Consider the following 22294-nt stretch of genomic DNA (forward strand, 5'->3'; position numbering starts at 1 on the left):
TGGTTACATATCATCAGCATTTGCCAACCTAGGAAGTGGATTTTGGGATGCCAGTAAATTACAAACAAAGTAAACCTGATAGATTTATGTTTATGCTATAAGGCTATGATCAGACTTGGAGATGCAATGTGGATCTTGGCAGCAACTTTTTGATTTCAGATGTTTCTTGTATATAATCTAGATAAGGTTATTTTGATGTTTTTGTTGTTGTATTACTGTGGTTGTTGAGAAATGAATAGATTAAGATTAAGATCAGTTGAATTTGATACTATATTTATTAAACTTTTACCATTCTGTTCTTACCCCGTTTTCCCTTTGTTCAATATTGTACATATTTTTTTGCTATATGAAGTTAGAAATTGAGCAATATATTAAACGTATTAATGTTTTCCAAATCTTATAGACATATCGTTATATATTTAATACTATAAAGAACTCTTTGAAAACAGTAAGACAGTTTATAAGTGGGCAAAAGATGTGAATAATTTGGTTAATTCATAAAAATATAAAAATGGTCAGTAATTACATGAAAAGATACTCAATGTCTTTAGTCATCTGGGAAATGCAAAATAAAACCACAGTGAGATTCTTTACTCACTTGGGTTGGGTAAAAAAATTAAGGACTAATGATATCAAATGATGCTAAGGATGTAGAGCAACTAGAACTCTCCTTGCTGTTGAGGAGTATAAAATAAGACAGCCAGTTTAGAGAACTATTTTATCAGTTTCTTATAAACTTAAATATGTACCCATCATAAGACCCAGAAATTCCTGTTCCAGATATTTACCCAAGAGAAATGGAAAATTATTTCCACAGATTTGTACTTGAATGTTAACACCTACTTCATTCATGAGCCTCAACTGGAATTAATTGACAGATAAACAAATTGTGGTATATTCACATAATGGAGTACTGTTCATCAATAAAAAGAAAAGAACTACTGATACATTTCAACACCATGGATGAATATCAAGAAACATTCTAAGCAGATGAAGCTAGAGAGAAGAGTACATAGTGTATATCATTGTGCACTTCTAGAATATTCTAAAGTAACTTATAGAAGTGGAAATCTCAATGACTGGTGGTGGGAATTCATTGTAAAGGAACACAAGCGAACTTTTTGGGGTGATAGAAATGTTCTGTATCTTTATTATGTATTTACTTGAAAAAATTAATTTTATTAAAATTTGACACCCCACCACCACCGAATCTTAACAAGTGAAGCCACCACATATTGGGAGAAATATTTGCAAAACATCTATCTAGTAAGACAACTTAATTAAAAATTGGGAATTGATTTATTTTACCAGAGAAGGTACACAAATGGCTAATAAGCACATGAAAAGATGCTCAGCATCATCAGTCATTAGGGAAATACAAATTAAAAACTACAAGATTCTACTGCACACCAATTAGAATGGCTAAAGTTAAGAGTGATTGTATGTGTTGGGGAGGATTTGGAGGAACTGGTGCTCTTACACACTGCTGTTGGGAATGTAATTGACATAGCCACTTTGGAAAACAGTTTGGCAGTTTCTTCAAATGTTAAACTTAAGTTTACTTTATGACCCAGCAATTCCACTTTTAAGTATTTACCCAAGAGAAAGGAAAATATGTGTCTATACAAAGACTTATTGCATCAGTATTTGTGGCAGCATTATTCATATTAGACAAAAACTGGCAACACTCCAAATTTTCATTAACTGGTAGATATATAAACAAATGCAACATTTTCACATAATGCAATATTCTGTAATTAAAAGAAACGCATACTGATAGGTACTTCAACGTGGATGACCCTCAAAACATTTTGCTAAGTGAACGAAGTCAGACATAAGACTATAAAAATGTATGGTTCCACTTCCATGAAATTTCTAGAATGGCTGATTTATGAGGATGGAAAAACAGACTAGGGCTGGGGAATGGGATCAGAGATTAAATGTAATTAGGTATGAGGGAATGTTTTAGGGTGATAAAAGTGTTCCAAAATTGTATTGTGATGGTTACACAACTCTCATTCTAATGAAATCAATGTATGTGTACAATTTAATAGAGAAATTTCATGGTAAAACTGTTAAGAAAAAAAAAACACACACAAAGCAAAGAAGCATTTTTGCTTAATATAACAGCCCTCGTGAGGATCTATAGTTTGGCACTTAAAGTATAACTTGTTATAATAAAATCTTTGAATTTAATTGAATGTTTTGAGTAAATCATCTCAAAAAAATCTTTAGGTACACGACACTTTATAGGAGGTCATTTAGAGGAATGACCTTGGCTATATAATTATTTCAAATAAATCATCTTTTTTATGCTTAATTTGAATTTCAAGTATTTATATACATTTCTCTTGATATGTGAAAACTTTAATCATACTTACAAGAAATAGTGAAGAGGCTATGAAAAGAAAACTTCTTTTTCACTTTAGTAATATCAATCTCTAAACAATACTATTCTTTGCCATTCATAAAGCAACTACTGTGTTAATCTTGTTTTTGTCTTGTGATTTAAGAAGAGATTTATCTTTATAGTTTACTTTGAATTTGTTAACTTTATGAATGCTGTAATTCACTTTACAATTTCAGTCAGCTGCATTCCTCTATAGTGTGTTATATTTTGCCCCTTTAGGACCTGCAGTTCATAAACATCAATTCAACAGTAATGCTGTGACAGACATTAATTTGGATAATGTTTGCAAGAAAGGAAACACTTTGTTGTGGGATATAGTCCAGGATGATGATGCAGTAAGTTATTTAATAGAACCAAAAGATTACCAAATTACAGCAAAATACAATCAGTATAAACAGTAACTTTATGTATATACATTTTTTGCAGGTTAATCTTTCTGAAGGATTAATAAATGAAGCAGAAAAACTTCTTTGTTCCTTAGTATGTTGGTTTACGGATAGACAAATTCGAATGAGATTCATTGAAGGTTGCCTTGAAAATTTAGGAAACAACAGGTAAATAGGAATTTAAAATTTTTTATTAAGAAATCAAAGTTCATTTTGTGTATTCTTATTGACTAGTTGTGGGGTTTCTTAGCACTTAATGTACCATTATCACCCTAGTTTTTAGTAATTGTGGTTTTTACATTAGGTTTAGATATTCCCTCACAGAGTTTATATTTTATCACTCTATTATGCTTCTCCTGGCACATTTTGGCATTATGGGTTAGATGCCCTCCAACAGAAACAAAGGAATAATAATACTCTCCTCTTGATTCTGGGAACATAGTGGTGATTACTTTATTTTCAGTTTACAGTTAAATGTTGTTGAACTGTTATGTTATATATAAAGGAAACTGAATAAGATAAGTGAAGTTAAGCTGAAATATTAACATTTGATAATGGCATTGCTCTTCCATCTGGGTGGATCTTTTGATTTCTGTAGTGCACAAAGAATTAGGTTAGTGTTTTTTCTCTAGTTTGAATTCTGCTATATATTTACGTACTTTTTATTGGGGCTTAAATGATTACGACAAGTTTCTTGATTTTCAATTCTGTTCCATGGTACAATTTCTCTTTTCTCTTGTCTTATACTGCTTTGATAATGTTGTTCCATTCTCTGATGTAGTGAATTCAGTTAATAATTTACTTTATTATATTATATTAATGTTTCAGCTTAACATCTGCATAGGCCTGATATAAATGTCTAATTTTATTGAATATTTTATGGCTTTAATTTTTTTTAATCTAATTGATTTAGAAAAATATGTGCAATATTTCATTTTCTACTTTTGGTCTTTAAAGGGCTTTAATTTGAACAATCACAGTAGAAAAACTGCTTATTCATGCAGATATAAGAAACCACTAATAGACTCCTATTAGTGGATCAGTTGCCTCATTTGGCATATATTCCTTAGAAGGAATGCTTTTAATGGCCAGATGATATTTCTTCATTTATGTAGGTATTATAGAAGTTAATTTTAAAATGTTTTTTTAAAAGTCTTTGTGAAACCACTGAACAGTTTTTTTGGGGGGAGGGGGTAGTAATTAGATTTATTTATTTTCTTAATGGATCTAAGAACCCAGGACCTCGTGCAGCTAGGCATGCATTCTACTACTTACCTATAATAGCTCCCCGACACTGAACAGTTTTTTAAAGTGGATGTATCAGCTTAGATTCCCTATATGTGCATCTGCATACTTTATGGCTTGGCAGTTCCACTGCTGAGTGTGTGCCTTGTGATAATACATCCAAATGGTCACCAAAGGCACATTCAAAAATGTTCATAGAAGCACTATTCAGAATAACTATTCTTGATGCTGCTATCCAAATGCCAAAAAAAGAATAGGAAGGTAAATTAAATTGTGGACTGTTTGTTGAATGGAATAATATGTAGTAGTAACAGTAAAAGAACTACAGCTACATGGAATAGTGTAAATGAATCTCACAAACATAATGTTGAGTGAGAGAAGCCAGATACAAAGAAGTATCTCTATTACTCCATTTATATAAAGTTTAAAAATAGGAAAATTGTTTTAATAGTCAGGATAATGGTTACTTTTGGATTGTTAGTGACTGGAAAGAGGACACAGCCAAGGCTTCTGGAACGCTGGTGATGATTTCTTGACGTGGGTGTGCATTGCACAGCTGTGCTCACCTCCTAATATTTTGAACTGTCACTTAGATTTATGTGTGTTTTTACATGTATGTTACACTTCAATGCAAAGGAAAAAAAGCTATGTGAAAGATGAAATATCCTGTGGCCTTTAAGAGTCCTGATTTCAAAGGTTATGTAATGATATGGGCCCACTTGGCTAAAAAGATTGCAAGCAATAAGTGAGTCTGTAGAATGGTTATTTCTGGGAGGATAGAGTTAATTTTTTCTTCTTAATGCTTTTCTATTTTCTATTTTTTTCACAATGAGCATTTCTCTTAAAAGTAGGGAAACTTAAAAGAGACAAAAGGAAAAAATTATGTATAAAATGGAGAATCGCCAGTTTGGATTTTTTAAGCTTTAATTTGTTCACACCCAAGTTTACTTGAAGACAAGCGTTTTTCATTTGTTGGAGGCAATCCTGTACCCTAATCATAGTTACTTAATGGTTTATTGAATATACATTGAATAGTTTATTGAATATAATAGTAAACATAACTATTGTATTGATGTTAATGTTGCCCTCAAAATTTACTCCTCAGAGGGCTGCTGTATTATGCTAGTCTTAACTGAATTAGTCATATGTGCCGGTACTTAGAGTATGGTGGCATTTTTTAGCCTGTGAAATATGCAACACATCCAGTGTATACCAGCTGAATGTACTGAAATTATCATGCAGATTTTAAAAAATTAATTTTGAACATCATTAGTTTCAGTTTCCTGATAAACCAGTGGTTTTTCAATAGGGAAGATTTTTTTTCTAGGCAGTAATCAGTGCCTGGAGGTATTTTGAGTTGTCATACTAATAAGTGGGATTTGGAGATACTACTTTGGGCCAGGGATGCTACTAAATACTAAACATCCCTCAATGCAGTGGACAGCCTCCCACAGTAAAGAGTGGTGTGGCCCAGAATGTCAGTAGTGACATCAGAGTTTGACAGATTTTATTCTAAACACAAGAATCCTTTCTCCAAGCCTAGCCGCCTGAGTGTGCCATCACAGTAAGAAAGGAATGTTGCACACAAGTGCTAATATTAATAGGAAAGCTATTCTTATGTTGAAACAAACAAATGGGACTCATTTACCATTTTCTTAACATTTGACCAAAAAAAAAAGTTGTCTACTTTTTGATGATGTCAGTTGTTTTATGTACTTTACAAAGGTTTTATGTGTGCTTCTTTTTAATTTTCTCTGTGCTTTTTCATTTTCTTTCTAGTTCCTCACTTGCTGCGGTTTGTAGACCTGTCAGCAATTTTTGTTTTTGCTTTTCTATGGTCTTAGACCAGCTTATTTTATAAAAGGAACTTAGTTTTCTTTTGAACAGTAATGTGGGCTTATTACTTCTCGAGAAGCACAGGGATCTGAAAAAGAAAATTAAAGTCTTCCATAAATTGCCCATAATTCTACCATTTATACAAAACCACTGTAAACACTTTAAAAATACCTTGTGTAGTCTCTGTGATATGTAGCATGTGTCTTGTGCACATTTAGCCTTAGGTAGATTGTTCTATAAAGCACATAATATCATTTCATCAGTTCAGGAAGTTTAAAGTTACACACAGAAACACATAGTAGACTGGTTTGCAAGATGTTGTCATAAAGTGAGGGCATGAGGTAGACAGTAGCTCTCGCAATGAAAAGTCCATGACTTTTCAGTGTAGTAGTTACTGTGATTAAGTGAGTTAAGACTGCTGTCCAGTGAGTAGGGTGGAAGTAGTAGAGGTTGGGTTGTAATTAGCCCCTTTAGTATTTTATGTTTACTAGAAGGTAGGTTCATATCCTATGCTAGGTATCTCCTGAAATTCCGTGGCTTCTCAAGAATTGATTTGAGACTCTGGAAACCTATCCAGCGTGCTGTTTTTTGCCATTTGTGATCCACTATAGATACTTAACCTGTGTGTGAAGTTTTTTGCCTTTGTATACGAAAGATTTCTCTAGTAAAATGATTGCATGTGTCAGGGATTCTGTTTACATAAATAAAGGTTCATGTAATTAAGAAATGGATGGTACTATGTAACTTTTTGGGTTTTGTTTTCCCTCTGTAAAGACTATATTATATACAGCATTTCATGTCAACTTTTGAAGTATACTGTAATTAAAAGTGACTGAAAAGCATTTTGTAGAACACATCAGTCTTCTTAAAATATGGAGTCTAAGATTAGGAAAAAATAGTCCAAATGTGACCTTAACTGTGAAGACCACCAGCAAGTGTATTCATTCTACTAAGGCAACGTGAAGTTAGGGTCTCAACACACTGTTGCCTAGTAATAAGCTTCTGGTTACAACAAAAACTTTGAATCAAGCAAAGAACCAGGATGGTTTAGGGTAATCGGATGATGATGAATGAAAAATGTCAGGAAGGAATCAAGGGAAATAAAGAGGTTCGTGGAGCATTGGAAGGATATTATTTAACATAGAGTTGTCAGAGCCATCCTTTCTGTTGATAATTGAAGAAACTAATAAAGTGAGGGAAGGAGTCCTTCAGGTAGATAACTTACAGGTAAAGAATATTCCAAGTAGAGCTAGTAGCAAAGGCCCTAAGGTAGGAATGTGCTTGTTGTGTGTTGAAGGAATAGCAAAAAGAAAGATGGGAAGGAAATTAAGCTGAACTGATAGGAGGAATGGGGATAGGTCACACAAGGCTTTGTAGTCCCACTTAAGTGCTTTGGGTTTTATTTAGAAACAGGAACTTGTCTAATTTCTCCTACTCTATCCACCACTGTTTCCCTCCTACCCAGCAATGCAACCCTGTATTCTAACATCCCTGGTACCTTTCTCGAAAAGAGTAGGCATTTTTGAGGACTTATTTGTGGTAGGGTGCCAACTTTTTCTCTTTTCAAAAATCCTTTCATGAAGCAATATTGGCACCTGAGCTTAAAAATAAAAGAAATTCAGTACATTATTAGAGTTTGTTTTGCTTCTTTCAAGGCTCCTGCAGCCAACCTCCTTGCCTACTAGGACTTCGGGGATTTGTATGTCAGTATGTTCTCTATACCCCATTCCCCTCCCACCCCAAAAGATAGACATACTCAGATCTACTTGAGGTTTTAGAGTGGTTTCCTATCAACTTTTGGCCCCTTTATGCTTGAGGTGTATTGTGTGCTTCAATCATTAACATGGCTCATCATGCAGTGATTCTCAATTTAGATGCAGATTATATTATGTGAGAATTAGTGAGAAAGTGATAATTTGTATAATTTGAAAAATGTTTTCTACATTATTGCTGCTCAGAATATGATCCAGCAAACCAGCAATTTGACTATCACTTATGAGTTTATTAGGAATGCAATCCTGAACCTACCCTAGACCTACTGAATCAGAATTTGCATTTTAACAGTATCTTCCCAGGTGAATCAAGTGCACACTAAACTTTGAGAAGCCCTGCTCTAGATAATTTACCTAACTAAGCTGCTGGTTCCTGTTTTCCTTGATTAAATCCTCAGAAACACCAATGACTCTTTAGAGAATACTTTCATGAAAAACATATTTACATTTAAATGCTCTTTGCTTGTTTTTATACTCAGTTATTTATATTGTATATTTTACTTTAAAAACCTTGAATTGGGTTTTTAAAACTTGGATTTCTTGCCCCAATGTATAATAAATTGATACTTGAGAAAATTTTTTTTAATGTTAGCATAGAAATATAGGTAAAGTTCATTAAATCTTTTTGCATTTAAGATTTCAAATAGTTGAATTTCTGTTAAAAGCTAGAATTATTGATAGTAGTTAAAATTATTTTATTCTACAAATACCTGTTCTTGCTGTTTCAGATCAGTAGTAATTTCACTTCGTCTTCTTCCAAAACTGTTTGGTACTTTTCAGCAGTTTGGGAGCAGTTATGATACACATTGGATTACAATGTAAGTAAATAAAAGAAACAGAAGTATTCATTTTAAATGCTTTTTTCAAATCATAATTATCAAAGTTTTGAGTAACTTACTAGCTTTTATTCTGCACCAGGAAAATTTGAATTTTGTGTAGTTTAAATGTTTTCTTACATTTCTCAGAGTGCTATCTCTGCCGCTTAGCTCCCTCGAGATTATATCCCCATCAGTAGGAAATCTGACTTTTGTATTCTTTGTAGTTGGAAAAAAATACTGTAACAATTAATGCTATAATTTTAGGGTAAAGGTTTTCTGTACATCTGGCCATGGCAAAGGACTCCTGAAGAAGATTCACACATTAAACACTTGAGGATGCCTTTAATTTTTCCCATTACTAGGAATTGGTTTTAGACATGTTAGGGATAATCTTGATCAATCACCCTATTAATCCTTTACATATATAGAAAACTTAGGATGAATGTTAAAGAATTCTTTTAAGGAGAGTACTTTGATACGATACTGATCCAATTTTTGATAATATTTTGGAGAAAGTTGGCTGTCACAAATGTCATTAACTTGTAAGAATGTATTATTTGTTTTATTTAAAATAGACTTTTTGGAGAGATTGCAGAGACTTCTAAATTTTAAGAAAAATTAGACCTGTTAAAGGATTATTTGTGAGGTCAGGAAGGATGGTGTTTTATCCAATTCCTTCTCACATCTAAGAGTAATTGCTAGGAGTACTTGTTTGCTTTCCGAATGAATATGATTTTTAAAATTCTTGGAAGTCTACACTATAGTTGTAAATAGGATGAAGTTAGTTCTTTTGAGTTATAGCCCCTGCTTTTTATTTTTCTTTTAATAGGGGATCTATTTAGCCTGAACCTTTATTACTTTTTTTTTTTTTTTAAAGCATCTGTGAAGGTCTCTTCTTCGGTTAATATTACAGTATGACCCTAGTGACAATTCTATTTGTGAGTGCAAAGAGGGTCTTTGAGATGCTAAACAGAGGAATGGGGGGAAAGCATTTAGCATCCTTTAAGTACAAGAATAGCATGAGTTTTATTTTATTGACTCTTCCCATAGTTTTTAAATGGCCGAATTACAAAATTCAAAAGTATTATAGTGATTCATTGATAGCTAACTTGGGCAGGTTGATATTGTTGTCATGTGGGGTTTATACTGAGGAGTAACAAAGGATAACATTCTTACAAAAGTACAAAACTGAATACTGAGTAACTCATCAAGTACCTGAACCTAAGTATATTGAGTTGAAACCATTTTAGGTTATTCCTTGAATTAAATATAAAGGAGCTCAGTTAATTCCAAGATGAGACTGGTATCCTAAATGTCATTAAGTGGATCACTTAAAAAAAAACCTCTGCACTCCTATGGTTAGTTGGCATCAATAATAGCAAAAACTTCCACTTACTGTGAATTTATTATGTGCAGCAGCACTCAACATTTGATAATGTATTATCTCTCAAACTCTAATGGCCCATATTTTAAAATTGGAAATTGTTATCTTTGATCCTCTTAGTAAATCTTAAGGTAGCCAGCAAACAGACTGGCAAGTAGTTGGCAAGGCAAGAGTAACTTATTTTGAAAAGAAGGCTATGGCAAAAACATGATGTAAATTACATCAGAAGTTTTGGGATTTCAATACTTCTACATCTATACATGTTATAGATACATTGCTAGTAAGTATTATATGGAATAAATTGTTAGTTATGGACCCTGGCATCTTTGATTATTTTTATCATTCATTATTTCTTTTTTTATTCTAGTGTGTGTTGGAGCTTAATACCTGAATATTTCTTTGATTAAAAAATCATTTAAAACAGCAAATTATTTACAATAAAAAACCCAACTGATTCACTCGGTTAGTTCATATTGTATGTGTTCTGCTAGGCACTCCGCTAAACAATGAACAAGGCACACAGTCCATCCTTACAAGGACTGTATCATACTGTTTTTTAATATTAATTCAAGTTAATCATTTATAATTAGCATTCTGCCAGACATTTTTATCCCCTTCACAGAGATTATTTTTAGAGTTAAAAAACAATAGTACTTTAACTTCATCAAAATTAAGGTGCATTGCTTTATACCTTTTTCACAATTTAATTATAAATAGAACTTAGAAGTTTTTGATAATTGAACGGCTTTGCTTTTGAAGATTTTTTAAGATAGTTTTTCCCCTATCCTAAAATAAATTTATTCTCTGATCCTTTAAAATTATTTTTTCTTTCAATTGGCAAGGTGGGCAGAAAAAGAACTGAACATGATGAAGCTTTTCTTTGATAATTTGGTATACTATATTCAAGCTGTAAGAGAAGGAAGACAAAAGCATGCACTGTGAGTATTCCTTAACTAGCTAAGTTATGTGTGTTGATTGTCTTTCCTGTGGAAGATAATTTTACAGTGTTCCTACTCTTTTTCTTTCGTATAGTAAATAAATGTAATGAAAATTTTACTTATATAATTTTTAAGAGAAAGAAATTCTCTGTAAGTTGAAGAATTTTATAAGGTTATTTTTATAATTCTTAGGGAAATGTAGGTTATATAACTTTGTTGATTAACCTTCACTTATTTTTTTTAATTGAAGTATAGTCAGTTTATATAATGTGTTACTTTCTGACTTACTTCACTGTTGAGTTCAGTTCAAAGTCATTGCTTTCAGGAATCAAAAGTAAATATTTTTTTCAGAAATCACCAAAATATCCTTTTATTAATGTATTACTCATGGATTCTAAAACTTCTGAAATATTTGCTTCCACACAAGTAGATTTAACAGAGAATTATTTTAAAACACTTTCCTTTATTATTATAATTGGATACTTATATTAGTTCAGGATGTGTGAAAACTTTAAAAACTGTGATATTATAACTGGCTAGTATTTCATCATTAAAAATATTCTCAATATTTTGAAGTGAGTCTAAGTAAGAGTTGGTAGAAATTGACTAGTGTTATGGCTGTGTTTAAAGCTTCTTATAGAGAGATGCTTACCAAAAAGGAAACATGTAGAATTCAGAAAGTTTCTGCTTGTGAGTCAGTTAGTGGAAGCTGGTAGTCAATTCAGGAAAAGCAGCTCAGGGTCAGTATCAGCGCACATCAAGTGAATAAGAGAAGTAGCCACAGTATTTATTGAGAAAACGTCCACATAGAAAACTTGCATATAGATCAGAACTGATCAGACTTTAGAAGTGTTCAGAAAAGTTGTAGACTTCTAAGGCATACTACTCATCTCCAAAAATGGATTCATGTATCTTCAACCACAAATTAGCTCTTTCTCCAGATTTTACTGTGCTCTTCAGAGTACCACCATCCTCCTAGTCACCTAAAACTTGGAGATTTGGGGCCTTTTTGGTATACTTTTATTTCCAAACATAAATAGTGATGATGATGATGATGATGGTGATAAAAATAGCCAGTGTTCATTGATCCTTACTATGTGCCAGATACCTTTTAAGTATTATTAACTTCAAGATACAGAACAGTTCATTTGAGGTAGGAAGTCTTATTTTAAAAATGAGAACATTTAAACTTGAGATGATAAATAACTCAAGAATTAAATTAATAAGCTGTATCTGGCACATAATAGATGATCTATAAATTGTAGGTACCTGGCTAAAGCAAACTATGGTATAAAACAAACAAGAAACTGCATGAAAAATAAATTCCAGTTTCTTCAGTCTAGTATTCTGGGCTCTCTAAAATCTAAACTAAACTTTCCTGTTTTTTGTTCAATGATTTTTTTTTTTTAAATATCCTGTTTTCAAGCCTGTCAAATTATTTTTGAGACTTTCTTAAATTTACTCTGTTTCATAGCTTTGCTTATAAAATTACCTCTATATAAGATGCATTCTCTTTAAATCTTACTGAAATTCTAAGTGTTGTTCATAGTCTGTCCTCCTTTAATTATTATTCTTGAAGCAGTGGTGAGGATAATCGTGACCTGAATCTGAGCAACTCCATACATACTCTATAAAAGCTTTAAGATCAGCAAGGAGCAAAAAAAAAAAAAAAAAAAAAAAACCACACATGACCACCATGTTTAGGAGGCAGAATTCAAATTACCTGTCAACAGAAGAACACTTAAGTTATAAAAGAGCTCCCACCAGAGCCACAACTTGTGTGCTTGAAGAGCAGGGATGGGAGCTTAACAGAGGGGAGTGAAAGACATAGATGAGCCATCCTCAGAAACAGAAAGCCCAGCATTAAGTGCCAAAAATGAACGCAGATATGAAACTTGATTGTTCACAGCTTCGGCTACAGGGAAGTTGGTCACTTTTAGTGGAGCCAGAGGTAGAGCCTGATAAAAGCATTGTTTCTGCGGTTAAAAAAAAAATGTGATCTTTGGAGATGAGTTTTCTGCTTTTCTAGGGTACATGAGAGTATCCTTCCAATCCTCCAATCTGCCTTGTTCCCTGACATTTTAGGGGAATAAAATCTTAGAACAGAGAGATGTTGTCTGGACTGTTTCAGTATAATTCCCTTGTTTCTTCAGGCTGTAAAACATTTGTACATTTGTAGCTCTTTGTTAAAGCATGCAGACTTCATTAGTTTGTGGCACATTACTTTCTATTTGTTCAGTGGAGATTATAGCAGGGAAAGTTCTAAGATTTTCACCTAGGACAAGGAGATTCTTGTGTCACTCTTGTGAAACACTTCATTTCATAAATGGATGTGTTACACATTTCTTGAATCCAGTGGCCGCTAGAGAAAAATCCTGTGTTAACATTGAAGCTACAAAGAGAATGATTTTTTTTTAAGTGTTAGTTTGTCACTAAAGTTTTATGCCTATAGGGAGATTATTTTTATTCTATATTTTCTGCGATGTTGGGAGCCATGGACAAGCCCAGGAGAATTTATCGGTACTGATAACACTGTTGATTTGCACCCCAGGAGACTTCCTGGCTGGTGATTTCAGCAGCCAGTGTGATTCTGACAAAGGCAGAGTCCTCTGAAGTGTGGAGACAGTGGCAGTACTGTGGAAGCTGAAGAAGGGAGGACAAAGGAACTGGATCCATGCCTTCTAGGATTCTAGGTCCCTTACTCGGAGATATAAGTATAGGGGAAGGAAGTGTTCAGGAAGTAAAGGCACTTTGTAAAGGACAAGACATTATTCCCTTTTTGTCTGTAACCAACATTCCCTATACTTGGGCTCAGAGAAGTGCAATAACTTAAAATCACAGAACTGATGTATGATAGAACTCGCATTTGAACCTGTACTCCAAAGTTTCTGCTACAAAATCTCTGTCCTTTTAGTAAAAGGTTGAGAACTATTAAGAGTTGGTCTTGAATTTTATCTGGATAGCGTTCTCGTCTATGAGTTGCTTACTGTATCCCCCTCTCTTGCACTCCCAGTCACCTTGCCACAAGTACTTTTATCTTCATAGATACTGCAGCAGTAATGAGGCAGAAGTTTATCTTTTCTTTGCCAGTGTTAATATGAGACAGTAAAGGGAAACAAAGATACATCCAGCAAATGTAATCTTCAGAAAATCTTAACTTTAAACTTTAATAGCAAATCTAGTGTAATTTTTGAAACAGCTAATTTTGGGAAGTGTTTAAAATTTTATTCTTTACCTTAAAGATTTTAAGGAATTGAATTAAGAGGCTCTTTGACTCTTTGCAAACTGAAATATATAGATCAAGGCTCAGACTGGCTGCTTCCTTTTGCTGGCAAAATAATTTGGGCAATTCATCCACTACCCGCCTTTTGATTTGTAACATAAATAAGATCTCATGATTGACTTAGTCTCATTGATTGGGGTGTTCAGGTGCTTGAGGGAACTAGAATGTTGTGATATCACAGACACAGTTCAATATGCAGTTCACAGTTGCTAAAAGAATCCTAAAATGCCAACCTGATCATTACCCCTTTTCTCTCCTCCAACATCTGTCATTGACTTCCTTTTCCATCCAGAACAATAGTAAACTCTACTGTCTGACATTCAGACTGGCCACAGTTTGGCCCCGGTCTACCTTTTCAGACTCATCTCCTACCCTTCCTACACCACAGACCAATGCTTACTTCTTAAAATGCCGTTCCTTCGCATATTCCTGCAAACTAAATTCCCAAAGAACCATGTGAAATCACCTACTTAAGCTTCCAAGGCAACTCTTAGAGTATCCTTTGCACTTTGTACACATGAATTACAATTACTTAGATTTGAAATAACATTTAAAAATGCGAATTTGGTATCAGCTGTATTCTTTATGAAGAGATATTTTATTAATGTTTCCTGTTGAAGAAATAGAGTATTATCACTGGAGGGACAGTGGTAATGAAATATGCAATTTGTAAGAGGAAGTGTAGTTTTTATTAAGTATTCTAACTTATGTACATACTGCATAATTTTTAAATGACTTACTTCTTTGTTCTAGTGTTTAGTTCTTATCTACTTTATCTAATTTGGAAGTATGTGCTCTAATAGTTTACAGATTTTTATAATATTAAATAACATAAATCTTAACCACATTTGGCTTTATGGCATTTTGTGTGTATGTGTGTGTGTAACCAAAGTTATGTAGTTAACATGTTAATTATGAATTATTAAATGAAATTTTACGTATTTGGTATAATTTAATATTAGGGACTTTAAATCTTTAAAAGTAATTTAAAAAAATAGGATCTCTCAGTTAATTATTTTAATGACTTTTTAAATATAGGTACAGCCATAGTGCCGAAGTTCAAGTACGACTTCAGTTCTTAACTTGTGTGTTTTCAACTCTGGGATCACCTGATCATTTCAGTAAGTTTTTAAATCAATATTTTAACCAGTTTTTGGATGTTTATGGATTCTTCAAAGAGTCCAGTTAAATATACTCATGCCTTTAGATTTCTGTGGTGGTCAGATTACTCTTAATACTAAATGTCGTCTAGGTGTGGTATATGGTAATAGGAACTTGACCTTGATACGTTCTTTTGTCTCTGAAAATATCAGTTTCTCAGTGGATAAAAGAGTCATTTCAAGAATTAAATGTTTGGAATAGGGGAACCTATCATGTTAGGGTGACTACTTTTTATTACCTCTGATTATAGAATCTTCCTATTACTCCAATTGAAAACACTTTCTACATATTACTGTCAGGGTTAATTTTATCCAAAATTGCTTGGCTTCATAGATGATACTTAGAAACCCTCACTTTATTTAGATAAATATCAAACTCAATTTCAGCAACATTTAATCAAGAAAAAAAAGAGATTGGTCTGGTATATTCAAAGTGTGAACTGTTTCCAAATCACATGCTTTAGATATTCTCACAAAGGAGGAAGCTTGATTTCTTTTGGCCAGAGCTCCCTTTCTCTTGCTAGACTGATTGTGTTTTCTTTCATGCTCCACCCTCTTTTTCTGTGTGTCCGTGTCAGTAAACCATTTATTAGCAGGACATTCTCTTTCTTTAGCAGTGGTTAATATAGTCAAACTGGTGATGGTTTTACTAGACAAAGCATGTATTTATCTTACTGTTTAAGTCTGTAATTTCTTACTTAAGTCAAGCTGTTTCTAACAAATGCCACTAACATTGTGATACCAATAGATTTTAAAATGAAGATACCTGTTTCTTGACAGGAAACTTACATTTCATGTTATTAGGTCATTTATTATACCCATTATGATTGATAACATATAAGAAACATATAATATAAAATATTTTAAAAGACCTTATATATGGAGAAGTCAAACCAAAACAGATGTTGTTAGCATAAACAATTTCATATCACCATTAAGTTTCATGTTTGTTGAGTATAGATTTTCATAGAACCACTCTTCTCAGTATTTGAAAAATAAACTATTCTGCTTCTCCTATCCCATTGGGTACAGAAGATACTCTTTTTGTATGGGCTTTCAATAGCTACTCCAGATAAAATCAAATTGCAGGCTTCACTTATCATCATCATACATCATAATTATTTTTCTCTAACTGGCACAGTTCCTGTCAGGTATAATGTGGTTACTCTAAAGTTACATTTGGTAAGTTGATACTGATTTTTAATATACCAGTCACTGTAGTCTTCAAGAAACTTAGAACAGTGACAGAAACTTATATGTTGCCTATTGAGTGTGGATTGGTGGTTCAGCCACTTCTATTTTGTCATATAGTTTACTGTAATTTACCTGGATGCTTTTTTTAAGGACTGTTAATCTGTTTTCTTCACTTATCTCTCTTGATTAGTTGATGTGAAGTTATAATGTTTAAGTTACAATATACACTAAAGGTTGTTTCTAGTTTTTTTATGTTAGCTCTTAGGGGCACAAAAATCTTCTTAGAACAGGTAATCAATCCATACCTTAACTGTTTCTGTGAGAAACTGATTGGACAGTTTTTTCTGATCCAATTCTTTAGACTGATATTGCTACTAGGTAAGTATTTTCTGAGGTGTTTTTCTGCATTCTGGATCTCATCTACTTTTCCCAGGGGAGAAAAATTTCTTAGGATTCTATCATCCTTTCAGATGCCTTCTCACTGGGGAATATGCCCAGGCTTTTGAACCCCTTATGATATACTTTAGAAATCCCTTTGATGTTTTTATTCTACTCTTTTGGATTGTCGCACATCAATATTCAGACTTGAAATTACTCTAATGCCTTCTCTTTGATTCTGGGTAGTTCTTCGGATTCCTTCTGCCACGCTTTGGAATTATGTAATACTTGGGTCAAAGTACCAAACAGATTTCATCTCATTACATTGGCCTCCTAGCTAATTGTATACCCTGATATATTGCTGTTCTGTTTTAGGCAATCAGTTCCCTTTTATTTTATTCATCATAAGGATCTTTCTTTTCATAGTTAACAAAAATAATGCTTAGTGACATTTATTATCTCCTGTGTGCTTAGAATGAGCTTTGAACATGGTATTCACTCTATTCTTAACCCCTAAACCTTAGGACTGACTGAACTTTGGGGATTACCTCCCTTTAATCATGTTTACTAGAATACAATGATAAGCTCATATTTTAGGGAGAATGATTATCAGACCCAATGGCTTTTCTAGGATATTATATAAGTTACTTTTTTAAAAGATGATTTATATATATAGTATATTTAACTATGTTTGAAAGCATAAGTTATATGAAATCTCTTATGAAATAATTTTTATATTTCTGTATATATTGGTGCTTCTAATACATTGAATTAGGATGAAAATGTTGTGTGTTGTACCATGATTTAAATTATGTAATTTTCATCTAGGGTTAAGTTTGGAGCAAGTTGACATTTTATGGCATTGTTTAGTAGAAGACTCTGAGTGTTACGATGATGCACTCCATTGGTTTTTAAATCAAGTTCGAAGTAAAGATCAACATGCTATGGGAATGGAAACCTACAAACATCTTTTCCTGGAGAAGGTAATTTTATTTCTTGGCAGCTTTATTGTTTATGTCATTTTTCTATGTATCCTTTTTCTCTCTTGAAATACAAACTCTAATACTCACTTTTTCTTCTTTTGAGATACTTAAAAAAAATGGACTGCTTTTCAGCAGTCCTTATGTAATTTTTGCCATTTAGATTAGCTTTAATTTTGTCCTCTACAGTGTTTATATCTAAATGAATACTTAGTTTATACTTACAAAAATCTTTCTTAACTAAAGTACTTAAACTAACAGTAATAAAATAACTCTTCAGGTATACACTAATAAGTAATGTGGGGGGGGTTGGTGTGTATTTTTAAAATCATTGATACCATTATAGTTCAGGTTTTCAGGGGTGGTGCCCACACCTGCTCGGGTGAAAGCTATAGAATATATTGACTCTTCTTAGTTAAACGGTTGTGGTTTTTATTCTGTCTTTGGGCACATAGAAGCCAATCTTTAGATTTATAGATTCCTTGGAAGGCATTTTTAGGTAGTGCTATCATGATATTAAGGATACTGTTCTATCAATTTTTTTGTTTTTATCAGATGCCAAAAGTGATTCAGGTGATAATTTTCCATTTGAATTTTAAAACATCGATGATAATTAAGCAATAGACTTTATTATTTCTGTGCTGGTTTTTGAGATTATAAAGGCTCTCTGTGAACACTCATCTCTGTGGTAGAATTGAGTACATATGAATGAATTTTGGTAATATAAACTAACTCAGTAAATCCAAGACAGATCTACAAATAGACCTTCAGGTATCTTAATTTCAAGCTCTAATTTACACACAAGCTGTACATGTAGCTGTACATCTTACAAATGTGTCTGGTGTAGGTATACACTAAATGATAAACATTTTCGGTTAATTTCCTCTGATTTGGGCCTATGTACCTATGTACATCTCAAAAATTGAAACACGTATTAGATGGATTTCAGTTACTATGTGAATAAAATTTTCATTAAATTTAATCTGTTTTTAAATTATCACTAAAAACCTGAGCTGATACATTGTCTTCAATATTTTTAGTAAAGTTTGTTAACTACTTAAATCTGTTATGTTAAACCCAATAAAATGAAATCTGTTAAATTAATTTTCACACTGAACTATCTTTAAAAAAACTTTTTTTAAAGATGCCCCAGCTAAAGCCTGAAACGATTAGCATGACTGGCTTAAACCTGTTTCAGCATCTCTGTAACTTGGCTCGATTGGCTACCAGTGCCTATGATGGTGGTTCAAACTCTGAGGTATGGATTTAGACTTGTCACTTTATTAAGTCAACTTGTGGAATTTTTTTTTTTTATTCCTCAAAGTAGCTTAGTGACTTACATAGTCTACCAAGCGTTGAATTTACTAACTGTGCAGACTTTTATTCTAAGGTTTCAAAAAGCTTATTTTGGTTTTAAAAAGTTTTATAAAGCAAAGTTGATTTTTCATTACTAAAGATAACCTTGGTTGTACTTAATGAAAACTTGTGGTACAAACTTTCAGCTATAAAATAAATGTCATGAACATATGATGTACACATAGATAATACAGTCAATAATACTGTAACAACTTTGTATGGTGACAGATGGTAATTGATCTTACTGCAGTGATCATTTCAATGTATAAAAATGTTGAATCACTTTGCTGTACATCTGAAGCTAATATAATATTGTATGCTAATTATAACTCAATTAGAATAACTTATTGCACATTTCTTGACTAATAGAGAAGAATTTTACCAAGTAGAAGGTTGATTTGTCTAAAATCTGATTTTCATGTCATTCATCGTGGCCAAGCTTTTAGTTGCTCTTGGGCAGCTCCAGCGTTCCTGTTGCAGACTTCAGTTTTGGAACAGAATCTACCTAAATCGTCTCTGACCATGAGGCATGATGATCAGTTAATTAACTGTCACAAATTGCTGGTCTTTTCTCTGGCTTAGAGTTCCATTTGCCTAGTTGGGTGGCTGTGAGGTTTTCTTCGAATGCATTATGCTTAGACCCTCCTAACACAGACTGTTACTTGAAAATCTTCCTTACTGGATATTCCAGTTTATTAATGATAGCTTTGATTTATGTCATATCCACTCATATTTTTCGTTAATTTTCTTTGAAGGTTGAGTTGTGTTACAAAGAGAGAGAAGCAGAGAAAGCTGATGTTAATCTGTGTTGTAAAGAATAATTTTAATTGTTTTTAGAATGCTTTTGTGGTATTTTCCTGCCTTCTTTTCCTTGTTTGAATAATGTTCGTTTTGTTTTGTTTGGTTAGTTGTTTTTATTTTTAAGTTTTTGGTCCTAACTGTGATAGCAGTCTAAGTTTCAATTTGGTGATTTCAGACAACTAGACAGATCTGATTTACCTAAGTAGTCATACTCTAATTTTGAGGTAATACTGCTTTTTAAGTAGATGATATGAACACTAAAGCTGTTCCGTCATCTATCAGGTTATCTTTCTTCACTCTGCTCAACCTTTGAGAACTTTCCATTTCTACTTTTTCGGTACCTTTCAGTGAGAATACTCTTTTCATCTCATGGTTGATGTAAATTTAAGTGACAACTTGGGTTAGCATATCTTTTTGATTTCCTGTGAATAACTGAAAGGAATGACTTTATTAGAATAAGTTGGATGAAAGCATTGACATTGTTATGCTAATAATTGTGTGTGTTGTTATTCCTTTGTAGCGTATTTTGAAGATGTGAGGTTTTCCCACTATGTAGTCACAACTTTTGAGTTAAACGTTACAAACATACATAGTTAGATGCTTTATAAATAAGTTATCTTTAGAACCAATACAGGTATATTTCAGTAATTGAGGAAATTTCCAGGGCTTTTATCCTTAACAATTAGTTAAGAACACTAAATAATTAGGAATTGTCTTTTAAATACTTTATAGGATATTAAAACTCTTTGATATTGTATGCCTTTTAAATTTGTTACTTCAGTCATATAATAATTTACATTGTTTGACAAATAATAACATTTATACATTTCCTGTTTTTCTTTCTTAGCTGTGTGGTATGGACCAATTTTGGGGCATTGCTTTAAGAGCACAATCTGGTGATGTCAGTCGAGCAGCTATCCAGTATATTAACTCCTATTATATTAATGGTGAGTGATTTGAAATATTGTTGAATAGGTAATTTTTTATGTAAGTATTTTTTGTTTAGCTATAATTCATTTTCTTTAATACAGCTAAACAAGGATATAAGATTGATGTACATGTCTAAACATGTGATTTTCAGGTAAAACGGGTTTGGAGAAGGAGCAAGAATTTATTAGTAAGTGTATGGAGAGTCTTATGATAGCTTCTAGCAGTCTTGAACAGGAATCACACTCAAGTCTCACTATTATAGAAAGAGGACTTCTTATGCTGAAGACACATCTGGAAGCATTTAGGAGAAGGTAATTTTTTTTTAATTCCACATTATCAGAATGAATTTCAGGCCTTTTTATTGCTGATATGTCCAAAAGTATTCTTAAAATTGAAGTTTTTCTTGGGGGCAGGTAGAAAGCATAACTTACAAAAGTGAAGGGTTAGTTACAGAAGTAATTTTTATTCATTATATGTTCCATTTCGCTGTTGAATAGGCAATGTAGGTTCCTGGTAAATATTGCGAAATTTTAAAAATCATAAGACTCTGAGAAGATATGCATGAATAAGACTCTGTAGACAGAATTTCATCTCTAAGAAAGTATTACTATGATTGAAATGGCAGACCAACACTACCAGAAAAAGTTTCACTAAAACCCTCAACAAGAACATCGAATAATCTCTCATAGTTGAATCAAGTTGAGTCATTTGTTTCATTTGCTGTTTTTTTTTCTTCCTGGACTAGGAGACAGTATTTTAATTTTGAATTTCCATTTACCATGGAAACATGATCAAAAAATTCTGTGTTAATGAATATCTATATAAATTAATTTAGACATACCCTGTGTAATACAGAAATAAAGCAAATTAACATTTATGAATATATCGACTGAATTGAAAGGTGAGTAGATAGTTTTAATTAAGAAATTCTGTTTGTTAAAAATCATGAGTAAATGTAAAAGTACAAAGAACTGTGTTAAAAAATTGTTAAAATTAATAACTTCTTTCAACTTCAGAGCTTAGTTTGATAATGAAAAACTTATACGATTGATATATATTGGCATTTTGTTAAAATATTAGGAAATACTGAATAATAAAGATATTCCACACATAACATGGCTCCATGGTTTAAAACATTTAGGCGTTACAAAATTCTTTATTTTGATTCTGATTGTAATTTGTGGAAATTCTACTTTAAAAATTCCTTGTGTTTTTAAAGAATGTGTAAGGGAACTAAAAGTTTTTTGTGCAGAAACTTCACACTGCCTCGTAACTTTTATCACTTTAAAAAAATAAAAAAAAAGCAAATGTGATATGTCTTACTCAAATTAATACAAAATTAATACATACTCATTATAAAATTCAGATATTGTGCTAAAATAATACTGTAGAAAATCAAAGTCTTTATAATCCATCTTTTCCT

The 22294-nt window shown here is 32.5% G+C and overlaps 1 protein-coding gene across 6 annotated transcripts in view; it reads left to right on the top strand.

Moving 5' to 3' along the window:
* USP34 (ubiquitin specific peptidase 34) overlaps window positions 1-22294 on the top strand; it is a 202416-nt gene that overhangs the window by 80896 nt on the left and 99226 nt on the right. For all 6 annotated transcript variants that reach the window (XM_064494458.1, XM_031467101.2, XM_031467100.2 and 3 more), the window contains 9 exons: window positions 2630-2745; window positions 2837-2964; window positions 8378-8467; window positions 10694-10789; window positions 15111-15193; window positions 17633-17787; window positions 18929-19042; window positions 20789-20888; window positions 21023-21182. In XM_064494458.1, the coding sequence (XP_064350528.1) occupies window positions 2630-2745; window positions 2837-2964; window positions 8378-8467; window positions 10694-10789; window positions 15111-15193; window positions 17633-17787; window positions 18929-19042; window positions 20789-20888; window positions 21023-21182 (1042 nt within the window). The remainder of the gene's footprint in view (window positions 1-2629; window positions 2746-2836; window positions 2965-8377; window positions 8468-10693; window positions 10790-15110; window positions 15194-17632; window positions 17788-18928; window positions 19043-20788; window positions 20889-21022; window positions 21183-22294) is intronic.

The sequence above is a fragment of the Camelus dromedarius genome, chromosome 15 (assembly GCF_036321535.1).
Source record: "Camelus dromedarius isolate mCamDro1 chromosome 15, mCamDro1.pat, whole genome shotgun sequence".
In the NCBI taxonomy this organism is placed as follows: domain Eukaryota; kingdom Metazoa; phylum Chordata; class Mammalia; order Artiodactyla; family Camelidae; genus Camelus; species Camelus dromedarius.